At 35.3% G+C, this 12,505-nt stretch overlaps 1 protein-coding gene across 1 annotated transcript; it reads right to left on the bottom strand.

The window, feature by feature from the left end:
• Window positions 1-6,567: 6,567 nt before the first annotated feature.
• Window positions 6,568-12,338, bottom strand: Zip102B (Zinc/iron regulated transporter-related protein 102B). The gene is made up of 7 exons (XM_071585834.1): window positions 11,993-12,338; window positions 11,727-11,835; window positions 11,508-11,642; window positions 11,349-11,417; window positions 11,185-11,270; window positions 8,368-8,502; window positions 6,568-7,927 (listed from the first exon to the last, which is right to left on the bottom strand). Exons 1-7 carry the CDS (start codon window positions 12,086-12,088, stop codon window positions 7,652-7,654), a joined length of 906 nt encoding a protein of 301 aa, XP_071441935.1. The 5' UTR covers window positions 12,089-12,338; the 3' UTR covers window positions 6,568-7,651.
• Window positions 12,339-12,505: the final 167 nt, after the last annotated feature.

Below are 12,505 nucleotides of genomic sequence, written 5' to 3'. Positions count from 1 at the left end.
ATTATTTTCATTGCAGTCCAATAAGTGTTCTGATTTTATTAGCATTATGCTTTGATTTATCCTAAACATTGCTGACGTGGACATTAAATGAAATTATAACATTCATTAGCTTCGTGATTTTAGAAATTGGTTTTTAATTTGTATTATCAAATATTTAGTTTTTTAATGGCTTTTGGTTGGGCTTTCGGTCGAGTAAACTGGGTATAATTCATGGTTGAAGTACAGAAATACGAGAAAAGATTGTGGTTAGTATATTTATCTACAACCTCTATGTGTTTCAGACTGCTCAAGTACTTGGAATGGGCGGTGTTGGGAAGGGGGTGAGGCCGTGCTTTTCAATTTATATGCATGAAATGATGAAAGGGGGGGCTGCAGATGAAAATGAAAGTCTTTGGAATTCATAAAATCAAATTTGTGGTTAAGTTTTCCAGTCAGTCAAGGGTTAAAATCATTGCTGAGCACTTAGGAAAATCAATGTTGTAGGCATAGGATGAGCATCAATTATATAAAACAAAACATGATTTTTTGAGAAAGATGAAGGTCGAGTTTGAAGAGGGCATAAATTAGAGCAGATAGTGCAGTTTTACATATCTTGGAAGTGTTAAGTAGAAGGAAGTGAAGTATGAAGGTTTAAGTAGAAATTACAATAGAAGATTTCTACTTGGTAAAGACTCTTTGGCAGGGAGTTAGTTGGTGATGGGGTTATTGTATGAAAACATTAACAAATGATCAGCCAAAATTTTGGTGTGGGCCATTGGTTTGAACGATGAAGAAACTTGGTCGTTGGGGCAAAGTCTCAAGCTGGACACGAATCAGTCCAAAAGGAGGTCAATGCATCCTTTTTACCTAAATTTCTTCAGAAGAGAGGTCATTTTAAATTTGCAAGAGTTGCATTTCTTTGAATCGTCTTCGTACTAAATTTCATATATTATTGTGAGCCAAAAAATATTTGTGCCTGGTGAAAATTGGTATATACGAGGCCTGTTGGAAAAGTATCGTGACTTTTGTGTTTTTTCAAAAATTATTTATTTATTCATGAATATCTAGTTTAACCCCATCAAAGTAACCGCCATTAGATATTATACCCTTGTGCCAACAGTTTTTCCAATCCTTGAAGCGCTTCAAAAAATCATTTTTTGTGATCTTTTTCAGCTCCTCCTTCGATGCAGTCTTTATCTTGTCAATCGTAATGTAGGGTCATCCTTTAATGGGCCTCTTCAGTTTCGGGAACAAGAAAAAGTCACTGGGGGCCAGATCTGGGGAATACGGTGGTTGCGGCATCATTAGTGTGTTGTTTTAGGCCCAAATTTTGTGCATGAGTAATGATGTGTAAGCAGGGGTGTTGTCATGGTGCTTTAGCCAATTATTGTTCTTCCACAAATCCAGGCGTTTGTGGTGGATTGCTTCGCTCAAATGGTGCATAACTTGCCAGTAATATTCCTTATTTACTGTGCTACCCTGTGGCAAGAACTCATGATATACTATGTCCCTGCAATCGAAGAAAACTGTAGGCAAAACTTTCACTATCTACCAAACTTGGCGTGCTTTTTTCTGTCTTGGTCTGTGCTGCAGCTTCCATTGGGATGATTGAGCTTCAGTTTCTACGTCATAACCATAAACCCATGATTCGTCACCAGTTATGACCCCCTGGAGCCAATAGGGCCGTCATGGACTAGAGTCCAACACCTCATTAGCAATGTTAATGCGTTGGTGTTTTTGGTCGAAATTAAGCAATTTTGGTATGAATTTCGCAGCGACCCGTGTCATGCCCAAATCATTGGTAAAAATCAAATGCCAATCAATATGTTTAGGTCCTCGGCAACTTCTCTTATGGTGATTCAACGATTGGCCAATACTATTTCCTTCACTCCATCAATGTTTTTGTTTGTTGTTGACGTGTCAGGTGTTCGGCACGCTCTTCGCCATTCACATCTTCTCGGCCCTCTTAGAACATTTTGTACCACCAATAAACATTGCTTTGGTCCAAGGTATCTTCTCCATATGCCACAGTCAACATTCAGAATGCGTCCCCGCACTTAATTTTGTTTTTTACGCAATATTTAATACAGATATATGATCCATTTTTTTGGAACAGGCAAAAATCGAAGACAAGCCAAAACACGTCCAAGCAAAACAGCTGTGAACAATTAAGTGAACATTCGAAATGGCTGAACTTCGGCATAAGTACCAACATACCACCACAAAAAAATCAAATATACGTAACCCGCTAAAATTCATCATACTTTCTGAACAGGCGTCATATGCTGTGCATTAATACATTCTTTCCACCCCTCTCGCACCCCCTCCCACATCCATTCGCAACTGACCCCAATGAGTCCTCCACCTCCCCCCCATCCCTCCCTTCCGTCCCCACTTGAAGGGATAAATCGCAAAAATGGAGATTATGCATCTTCCATGCAGAATATTTTTTAAGTCTGACAATATTTAAGCCTGACAATATTTAAGCCTGCCATGGGGCCAATCGAGTTAAAATTTTTATGAAAATTCAGAATCCAAATGGAAATGCTGTTGAGGACGCGGACATTTTAAATAATTGTTTGATTTCCTAGTAAGTATGGAAATCTGAATCATTTTTCTGAAGCAACAATAATCCATATGGTACTTGTCATTGGATTTGCATGAAAACCAGATAATCTTTAACATCAAAGTTGGCAAAATGTGCTGGCATTTAAATTGTAAATGGCCTCTTCATAGTCAGAGGGGAAAATACCGCTGATGAGAGTTTACTAGTTCAATATTACCCATCTGTAAAATAAGTGGCTAAGACAATTATATTACGTTTAATGCTCTATTGTAAATGATATCACACCCCTTTCACTCAAATGAATCTACATTTATATAAAATGTATGCCATGGTAACTCATTTAAATCATCTAATTATGTAAAATATTGAAAACCTTTGGAATGGCAGCTGAAAATGTCAAGTTCACACATGAATTTCATAATGTTATTGACTACAGAAATTTGTTTCAAAGAGGGATGTGTGCATCATTGTGATCATTTGACGGATCTGACCATATCCTTGGTCATACAATTTTGGCAATTACCACCTAGCCTAACATCATGCACAGAAGCAATTTGCCAAAGTACCTACTGAATTATAGATGGAATTGTGATTTTTCCATCCTTGGGACATCAAGGCATCTTGTAACAAGCCTTTGAAATGAATGCCCGATATAATTCCCTATAAAACTAATTTAAAGCTGAAAATATAGCTGAAGTTCATTTATTAGATTTATCTCAACAATAATTAATACATTACAATTAAATCTACCAGTGGTTTATCTATAGATAGGATTTGTAGGGAAGGGTGAGCCAAAAAAACGTTATTTCTATGGGACAGATATATCATTTACTGGATGGGTGAACAATATGTACGGTTGCAGATATTTTTGTAAGAACTAAAAGTTTTTAATTCACAAACTTTTATCATAGTAAATTTTTTGTGGATAATCGCTATGAATGAAAATAGTTGCCCACACAAGAGTCTCAAAACTATAAAATATTCAGTTTGGCCTCAGCTGTGTATGTTGTCTCTATTCCAGTAAATGAGGGTAATCCCAAAACTAAGGTCTCCAATTTTTATAGAAATATAGAAGTTATTTTCTGTAATTTACTCATTTTAAATCAATAGCATTTCTCTATTTTTTTACATAATGTTATTTCAATCTATCAATTTTTGTAGGTGCTGGGGTAGATTTTGTATTCCCACAGCTATCACGCCAGCAGAAATGCCTTCTGGCCAAATTTTCTTTCTGCTTGGTAAACAAGTGGTATCCGTTGTGTGCCACGTTGGGACTAGATGGTGGGTTAGCGATGATGTCACATCCAAATTGTAAGAGGAGAGCAAAGGCTTTAATGCATGGCTTCTTTATCCTTTACATCTTGTAGTTATATATAATTTCACTACTGCATTCAAATTAAAATGCAAAAGTGATTATAAGTCCATACTCTTTCCTTTTATACCAGGTAAACATTCAAAATTTAATTTGCGCAAGATATTTTTCAGTTTGGTAAAATGTGAACTAAACAATTATTCCTGTGAAAGAAGCTCTACTATTATCACTAATATGTTTCTAAGGTGAAAGAGCTGAACCTTATCGTTATTACAAATTACTGATGAATATAAATTTATTGGTTTAATACTTGGATCACATTCAGGGAGAATTAGATTTCATAATTTTTTTCGTTTTAGGTACTGAGTTCGCACAGTTGTGATCTCTCAGAGGAGCAGTTCAGAATGCATTTTAATGTGTTTGTTATTTTTGGGGAAATATATTTCTATAAGTAATTTATCATTTAAGAGTCTTATCAAGTATCTTGGAATTCTTTCTTACTGATATTGATTGACGCAGGGGACAAAAAAATAACAATTTAAATTATAAAATTGAATTTCAGTACCAGTTGCTCAATGATTCAAATCTGAACTATTATTTCTTGAAGTGGGTGGTAGGATTTGTTCAGATATTCAGTTGAAGTTCTGTAATTTGATTATTTAAAGAACTTGAAATCCTACCCTATAATGGGGCACCCCATAATTTGCAAAAAGACTGAAGTCAAGCCATTTAAATAATAAGTTATAATGATTAGATTTGATTTTGTACATTGGGTTATCATTTCCTCTCAAAGTGGTCTTCTTGCCCTCTCACTAGCTTTATATTTACCTTCTAAAATCTCCCAAGTTTGTACTTAAGTACTGAAGATGTTTGCCTCAATACACCAAGAGATTATAATTAAATGTGGTATTGAATTTCCTGATGGTAGAGATATTTCAATAATACTCATAAAATTGCTGTTTTTATTCAATCATCTCCAGTTTTCCTAATGACGATTTTACAATTTTAATTGATAAACTGTGTAGGTTGCATTTACGTTCATGTTGATTTTCACATGTTACTTAACAGATCTAAACTTATTTTATAGCGAGAAGGAAAAATGATATCCTTCAATCTTAGGGTAAAATGAAAGAAATGGGGCTACATTGCCTTTCCTGCTGCACATTGAAGTTCCCCGAAACCTCAGTTGATTCCCTCTTTACAACACAAGGCAAGTGTTTTACCAGGTTCAGTCAAATGTATGAGAAAATCACTCATATTTTTTTGTATTCACACATTCCATTATTGTTCATCATTCTCTTGTGGAAATCTATTTACTTTTAATTGCCCCAGGAAGGGGGTATATGATTGGCAGAATGCTCTAAAAAATAAATTACTAGCAAAATAATTAATAAAGAAACAATAGCCAGCTGTTCATTTGCATGAGATTAATCGTATGACAAAGTAAGGTTATCTTGATGGCCAACAGGAATAGTAAATGTGAATACCTAAGAATTTTTTAGCAAGGAATCGGGTTAGGATTTTGAACTGTAGAATGAAACAATCAAATATTGCATACAATAGATAAATAATGTAGCACTATGAATGCTTTGTCTGCCAACGGCACCAAGAATTACCATTTCACTTCCATGTTATAATCACATTTTATACTGACGTACATAAGTCATAGCAAAATACTTCAATGTCATGCCCAGAGCATTTTGTCTCATTTCTGTTCCCAGGTGTATGTGCATTGTAGGAGTGTCCGGGACAATTGCAACAAGATTTATATAATAATTTGTACAAATTAGCAACCAGTGAAGGCGAATGATTTTTACACTCTGAAATTGTTGCACTGAAATGCACATTGACGGATGACTCTGTTAAAAGTTACTGTTGCGACATCTCCCGCAGTTTCTTTGAACTTGTCAAAAATCTTACATTTAATAACATTTACATTTGAATGAAAATTATTTATTATATTTAATTGTTATCTTGTGTTTTCCCCTTATTTCACCATAAAAAGGGATCTATAGATGACTTTTAATTTCACAGATATCATTATCAATCTGTCATTTCACCATTGAATATTATCATTGCACAATTTGCCTCTTATGCTAACGTTGCAAAATGTATACGAGTAAAATCAAAGAGCATGGTTTATATATATTTCCTTTGAAATCAACAATTATATTGAATTAGGTTTTTATATCTCAGAATTTCCCAGTTCATTTATGGCTAACATTTAAATTTATTGCTTTCCAGGAGCGTAGCAATCCTATATCCAAAAATAGATATGGCTAGATTGAAAGGATAGCATTGTCTAGAAATGGCACCATAAATGAAAATCAACAATATTCATTTTTAACATGTGGCTGTTATATTCCAAATGAGTCTCAAGTTCAATTATTTCATCGGAATATAACCTACTTATTCCAGGCAAAAGTGATTGATCACACCTTATTTATTAGGGCCTTGCTTAGGAAACTGGACTGGTTAGTTACTTTCTATAAAACTCCATGGTTTGAGAGGCATAGTTATATTCTTTGAAATCTGTCAATAACAGCTAGAGCATTTTACCACATCTTAGGTCATAAACAATCAACCCAACGTCAAGTTTTAAGTTAAGTCTCCTTGGCAAGTTGAACTGCTGTTTTAACAAATAGATTGTTTCCACTCTTGTATCCAAGCTTAGGGTGCTGCTATATGAAATGTATGTAACATGCCAGCATAATTTTTCACCATCTTTATGTATCACATTTTAAAAAAACTCTTCAACAACAATGGACAACTTTATACAAAGTAATTAAAAGCCCCACAGAAAAGATACACTGTCGAAATTTACAATGGAAGAACTGATAGGATGGAATGTAAAATCATTGCTAAACATTCTCATTGCTGGTGAGTGGGGTATAAATCACAGTTTTCTACAATATGCTTCAAATGAATTCCATTTAAACAAAACATGCATACTATTCTCACAACTCCAGGAAGAAGGAATAACTGCAATATCATCACAGTTCATTCTATACTTCGACAGGAACACCACAAGTTACCATTAAAATAACTTCACTGCTATGTCAGTTAGAGATTCAGTTACAAAAGGAATACTTTACCTTTGTCATCAACTGACAGAGTAAATAATAATTTCTTTCAGTTTGTCCTAGCCCTGGGTTGCAGAATATGTACTGCATTTAAGAGAAGCACCAAATTGTTTTGATCATGAAGTTGCAAACTGCTCTCTTTACCTTTGTCATAAACTGACAAACATATTGAATAATTTCTTTCGGTGTCCAGGCCATTGGTAGCAGAATATGTACTGCATTCAAGGGAAGCACCAAATTTTTTTGAACATGATTCCTTAAAATTATCTCTTGTGCCTTTTCTTTTAGCATAGCTAAAAGACTTATACACTCTTTGGTATTGTACACTCCCAGATAAGTGCTACAATATGAAAAATGTACAAATTTTTACATTCATGTACAGTAAAGATATTTGGATAAAAATAAGCCTGCCAGCCAATTTAAAAATAATTTTTTTAACACTAAATTGTAATACATAAAGAACCTTAATGACAAATATTAAAAATCTGGAATGACCACCATGACACACAGATGAGATGAGGAAGAATAGTGAAAATTATATAGGTACTTATAAAACCACATGAAATGACACATACATAGATGCGATGCAACAATGACGAAGGAGGGAGGAATGGTGCACTTAACAAGAATGTTTTTTTCTTGCTTCCCATTTTCGTTTTTTGATCACCCTTCTTCATAGATGACACTTCGAATGCTTTAGAAATGAGTGCTTTAGTGGTGGTGACCAAGTGTGAGTAGGAGTGGAAGGAGAGCACCAACAATCAGAAAAACTAACTCTGTGGTCCTCAGCATTCCTTTCTGATCACCTGGCACTAACGGCACATTATCGGAGCTTCCTACCAAACCGACAGGGTGATGGGAATGCCCATTAGATCTAGCAGTTAGCTCCGGGAGGACATGCACAGTGGCAACAAACAGGAAAGTCCCAGCACTGAACAACATGGCAATGCCTGTTGCATTGACTGAGGACAGCGTTTCCTTCCCCTCCTATAAGAATACCATCAAATTATCACCAACATGCAAGCACAAAATAAATAAGGTACAGGTTAAAAGTTAGGTGTCTGATAAAAACTTATCAATGGAAAGCATTTTCACAAGACATGAATGGATTACTCTAAATCACATTCCCAATAACTGAAAAATCCTGGTCCATGAATCAACATATTAATTTTAAAATTTAGATCATCTGGCAATTTTAATATGTTTGACAAGAAATGTTTTGAGAAGTACCAGGAGAATGCATCACAATGGGCTTTTACAATACAATGTCCATGTATTGCACCAAAATTTTGGTTATTCCATAAGTCTGACTAACAATGAGATATATGATATGACACTGCACTATAATAGTAATTGATCAATGCCATAAATTGAGGATACAATCTCATCACCGACACCAATGTTCATTCCACCACTTAATTTCTTACCTGACCAATCCCAAAATATGTTAGAAGAGCCAGAGTTGGAGCAGCAAGGGAGAAGATCAACAGATGCTTCCTTATCCTGTTCCGCTCTAAACCTTCATGAAGAAGAAATGTTACCAATCCAAAAGCCGCTGGAGCCTATTAAGTTAAAGGTTTCATAAGATTAAAAGATCATATATTTTCGTAATAACATTATAAAATATTTTATGATGCCCTTTGTTTTGAGTAAGATTAAGAATGAACAACAAAGTTAAGGCATACTTTGGCAGAGATAGGACAATTAGAGAAGAATAGCAAGTCTTTGAAACTGATGGGATGAGTATGCTAAAGATTGTAAACAAACTGAAAAATAGAATAGGAATAGGGTCTATGAAATACTTTCTGAATATGAGCCAGATGGATCAGAGGAACTTTAAAACACAAGGGATTGTGAATGAATGTTAAAGAGGGGTAAATATATTGGTATCTCTGAAAGATATTCAAGAGAAAAATACGTAGGCCAGGTGGTAAGACAAAGAATAGCTATCAAAATTTAAAGTATTTATCATCTGATAAAAAAACACTTTTTAGGTTGAAAGAATTATTAATTATATGTATTATGAACAGATAAATATTGCTGGCCAGCCATTTTACTCATCTTCCCAATATCATGTGGGACACATGGAAGAAATAGCAACCATGGCAAATATAAAACTCATTCAACAGCCATGCAAATTGCACACCCAGGGAAATCACAGAATTATTGGCCAACCTTTAAATGACCTAATTCATTTTGTGGGAGGGGATGCGTGGCAAGAGCTTTGGGGCCCAAAGGATCTTGGATATCCCCGATTAAAACATATTGGTCTATAAAGCCTGCTCCTACTTGTCAAATGAGGCCTACTTTCATTAATCCTTTGTTAATTTTGAAGAGGACAAAGCTCAATGAATTCCTTACATGCCTACAAGTAGGTCTACAATGCAGCAATACCTACAGGTAGGTATTGCTGCATTGTTTTTGTTTTCCAATATCCCCATTGAATGAGACGGTAGGAAAAATTGATTATGGGCCACTTTTAAATAGTGGCAGGACAATGGTGTCATGGCCTTGAGAGTACCAAAACTGCCCCACATATGTGGTTTCCCAAATGTGGCTCAGGACCCTGAAGGTCGGAGAAATATACTGGCTCAAACTTTCCAGCAAACTGATTTTTTTTAGGCCTGCCATCTGACATCACATGACTACGACACATTTACTCAATTATTGCGGAAAAATGAATGAACAGATGATGTACACAGATTTTTCTCTATGTTGTGGATTATATCAAAGTAATTTTCACCACTGAATACTTTTCAAAATGTTGAATTTAGAAGGTAAAGCATACATTTCAAGATAGTCTAGTACTACTATCTCCTAGGACATAAGGAGTGAGGACAAGGGGTCTCCATACCTCTCTTGCGTGATTTCCTGATCACCTTAGAAACAGATCCTATCTCCTCCGAATAGAATCAAACAACTGATAAACAATCGTTAGGAATACAGGGTTGTAGCAATTTTAATTTAAAGACAACTATCCCTCGTCAAGCGGACACAAAATTCTTTTTTCAAACAAATATTTCGATAAAACAAACGAACAATTTGGCCAAAAAGCATATTGCACAATGCATTTGCACTAATTTCCCTGGTGACGACACAAGAGGAAATGTGTGCATTGTGGGGAGAGAGTTTAATAGTGTTGTGTAAGCTGGATATCATGTGCAGTGGCTGAGTTTGGTTTGGATGTATTCGAATTTAGAATGCTGCCCTTTGAAGGGGGTGCATTTCCTAGACTCGTAAGCAAATGCAAACAAGCTTACATAATTGGTTGGGGGAGAGGAACCTGTCCTTGCTTCCCATTTCTCACCTCTTTAATCTTTACTTCAATATCAACGTTCATACATACATCCCCTCCAAGTAAATATTTTCTCCATTAATTTCCAAATTGAATTACACCCACCAGCACAGTAGGCAACTAAATGTCACCCAGAATATAGCAAAAAATTTAATTATTAGAATAATGGAATTAGGTACATAATTCTACAGAGCAATCACTTTACTTTATCCTTTTCTAATTTTGATTTGCCACATACTTCCATAGATTAATGAAATGTTAACGAAGTTATAGAACAAATAAATTACTGCAATGGCAATATATTTTAAAGATTTTACATCTAAAATTGAAAGATGTTTCACTGTGAATGTTTTCCTAATTTTCCAAGAGCCCATCCAACACCTGCTAATTTTAATTCCTCCCCACATTCAAAGTTTTCATGCTAATTAACACAAAGTATTACTAAAAATCCCTTAACTAGTATCCTTTGTCTGGATCTCATTGATTTGGATCTTATTGTAATACAAGCTATGGCCAAACTTTTGGTTTGGTTCACGAATGGCTATTAATTCATTCTTTATACCTGTGTGAACAACTTACAAAGTATAGTTTACAAAAACACTAAAATTCTTGACATATGCCAAAATCAGATGGAATATGTACGTTTTCATTATGAAAGCTAATACACCCGCCCCTGAATAAAAATGTTTGCATTTTCACTTTTTCCTAAACGTTTTAGTTAAACTTCACAGCAATGCTGAAAATGTGATAGGACTGTGTACACTAACACAACATTTTATTTTTAGTACTGACATTGGGTACACCAGAAATTTGTAGTGACTTAACTTAGGTCCTAGGAATTGAAAAAGTTGAGGGCATGATAATTAACTTCATCTCTTAGGAAAGCCAAACTAGAGACGTATAAGGTAAGAATGAGCATACAAAACAAAAGCGACTGCTTTTAACTTACTTTGTGCAACATAATGGCTACAAATACAATCATTTCCACGTCAGTGTGAGCAGTGGTTGCTGCTGCTCCAAGAGCAATGCCATCCGCTAATGAGGATAAAAGCACAAGATTAATAATTACCCAAACTTGCCCAAACCAAATAAAATTCCAAATCATCTACCAACCTGCAGCATGAACCACCAAGCCTATAGTTGCAGTAATGTTCTTTTGAGGTTTCAAACCACCTTCAATATCTATCCGCGGAACAAGGGAAACAGTTATATTAGAATAAATAAGTCATTTCATTAAGCTAAAAGGTGAAACAAACATAAATAGACCCCAACCTCGGCTTCTAGAAGTTGAGAATTGATCTATTAGCAGCATGAACACGAATCCAAGAACTAGCGAAATCCCAATCAAGGAATGAAGATCAACAGAATGAATTGGTTCCCCTTTAATGGTTCCTTCTGCCAGGTGTACTGAAAAACATTCAAAATACAATCAAAAGCAATTGGAAACAAATAATTATTAAAGAATTCAAGTCGCCTGCGAAAAAGTATTACCATGCGTTTCTACGGAGAAAAGAGAACGCACACCCTCTGGTATGATGACAGCTAGAGCAGTACCCACTAGAAGACCTGCTCCCAAAACCGATATAAGTTTTAACTTCTCCTATAAAAAAGAACGCAGTCTTGATTGCAACGCTAAGAAGGTGAAAATAGGAGTTTGCAAAATTTTAAAGAAATAAAGGAAGAGCAGTTTAAAACTTCCATATGTTTGAAATTGAAGGCAAAGTGAATGAACCCACATAAAAATATGTCTTTCTCACCTCTGACATGGACATGACCAATGGTATTGAACCTATTAAAAAACTCCCAACCAGCATTACAATTACTAACAAAATAAGTTTCATAGTTTCTTCCATAGCTAATGAAGACGTCTCACTTATAACCTGCTCAAAGTCTGTCTGCTAAAGGTCTGCCGACGTAGCCATGTTGACATATTTTATGGATGCCTTGCATTCCTTCGAGCAAGCAAAATTTTGTAATAAGTGATGAAAATCATGAAATAATTTCCTGATAATATTACATGCGTTATTCAACTGGAGGACATTTTAAGAGGTAAAATATAATTTCTTATTCATCCCCTTGTCTCAATCATTTATGTTGCCAATATCGAAGTGTTGAAAGTGATCGATGAATACACCAATCGATCGTTTTGCAAATGTTTCGATTAATATCCAGGCCCTTGTCACTGGTCACCTTCTCAATAAAACTATTTTCTGCCACCTTCGAGAGGGTTTCCCAACTAGGAGAAAAGGGGGGGGGGTATCACACATTCC

Source organism: Hetaerina americana, unplaced genomic scaffold (assembly GCF_022747635.1).
Source record: "Hetaerina americana unplaced genomic scaffold, ioHetAmer1.1.p SCAF_2, whole genome shotgun sequence".
NCBI lineage: Eukaryota > Metazoa > Arthropoda > Insecta > Odonata > Calopterygidae > Hetaerina > Hetaerina americana.
Note: the sequence above shows the minus strand (reverse complement) of the source record. Positions and strands in the feature narration are given on the sequence as shown.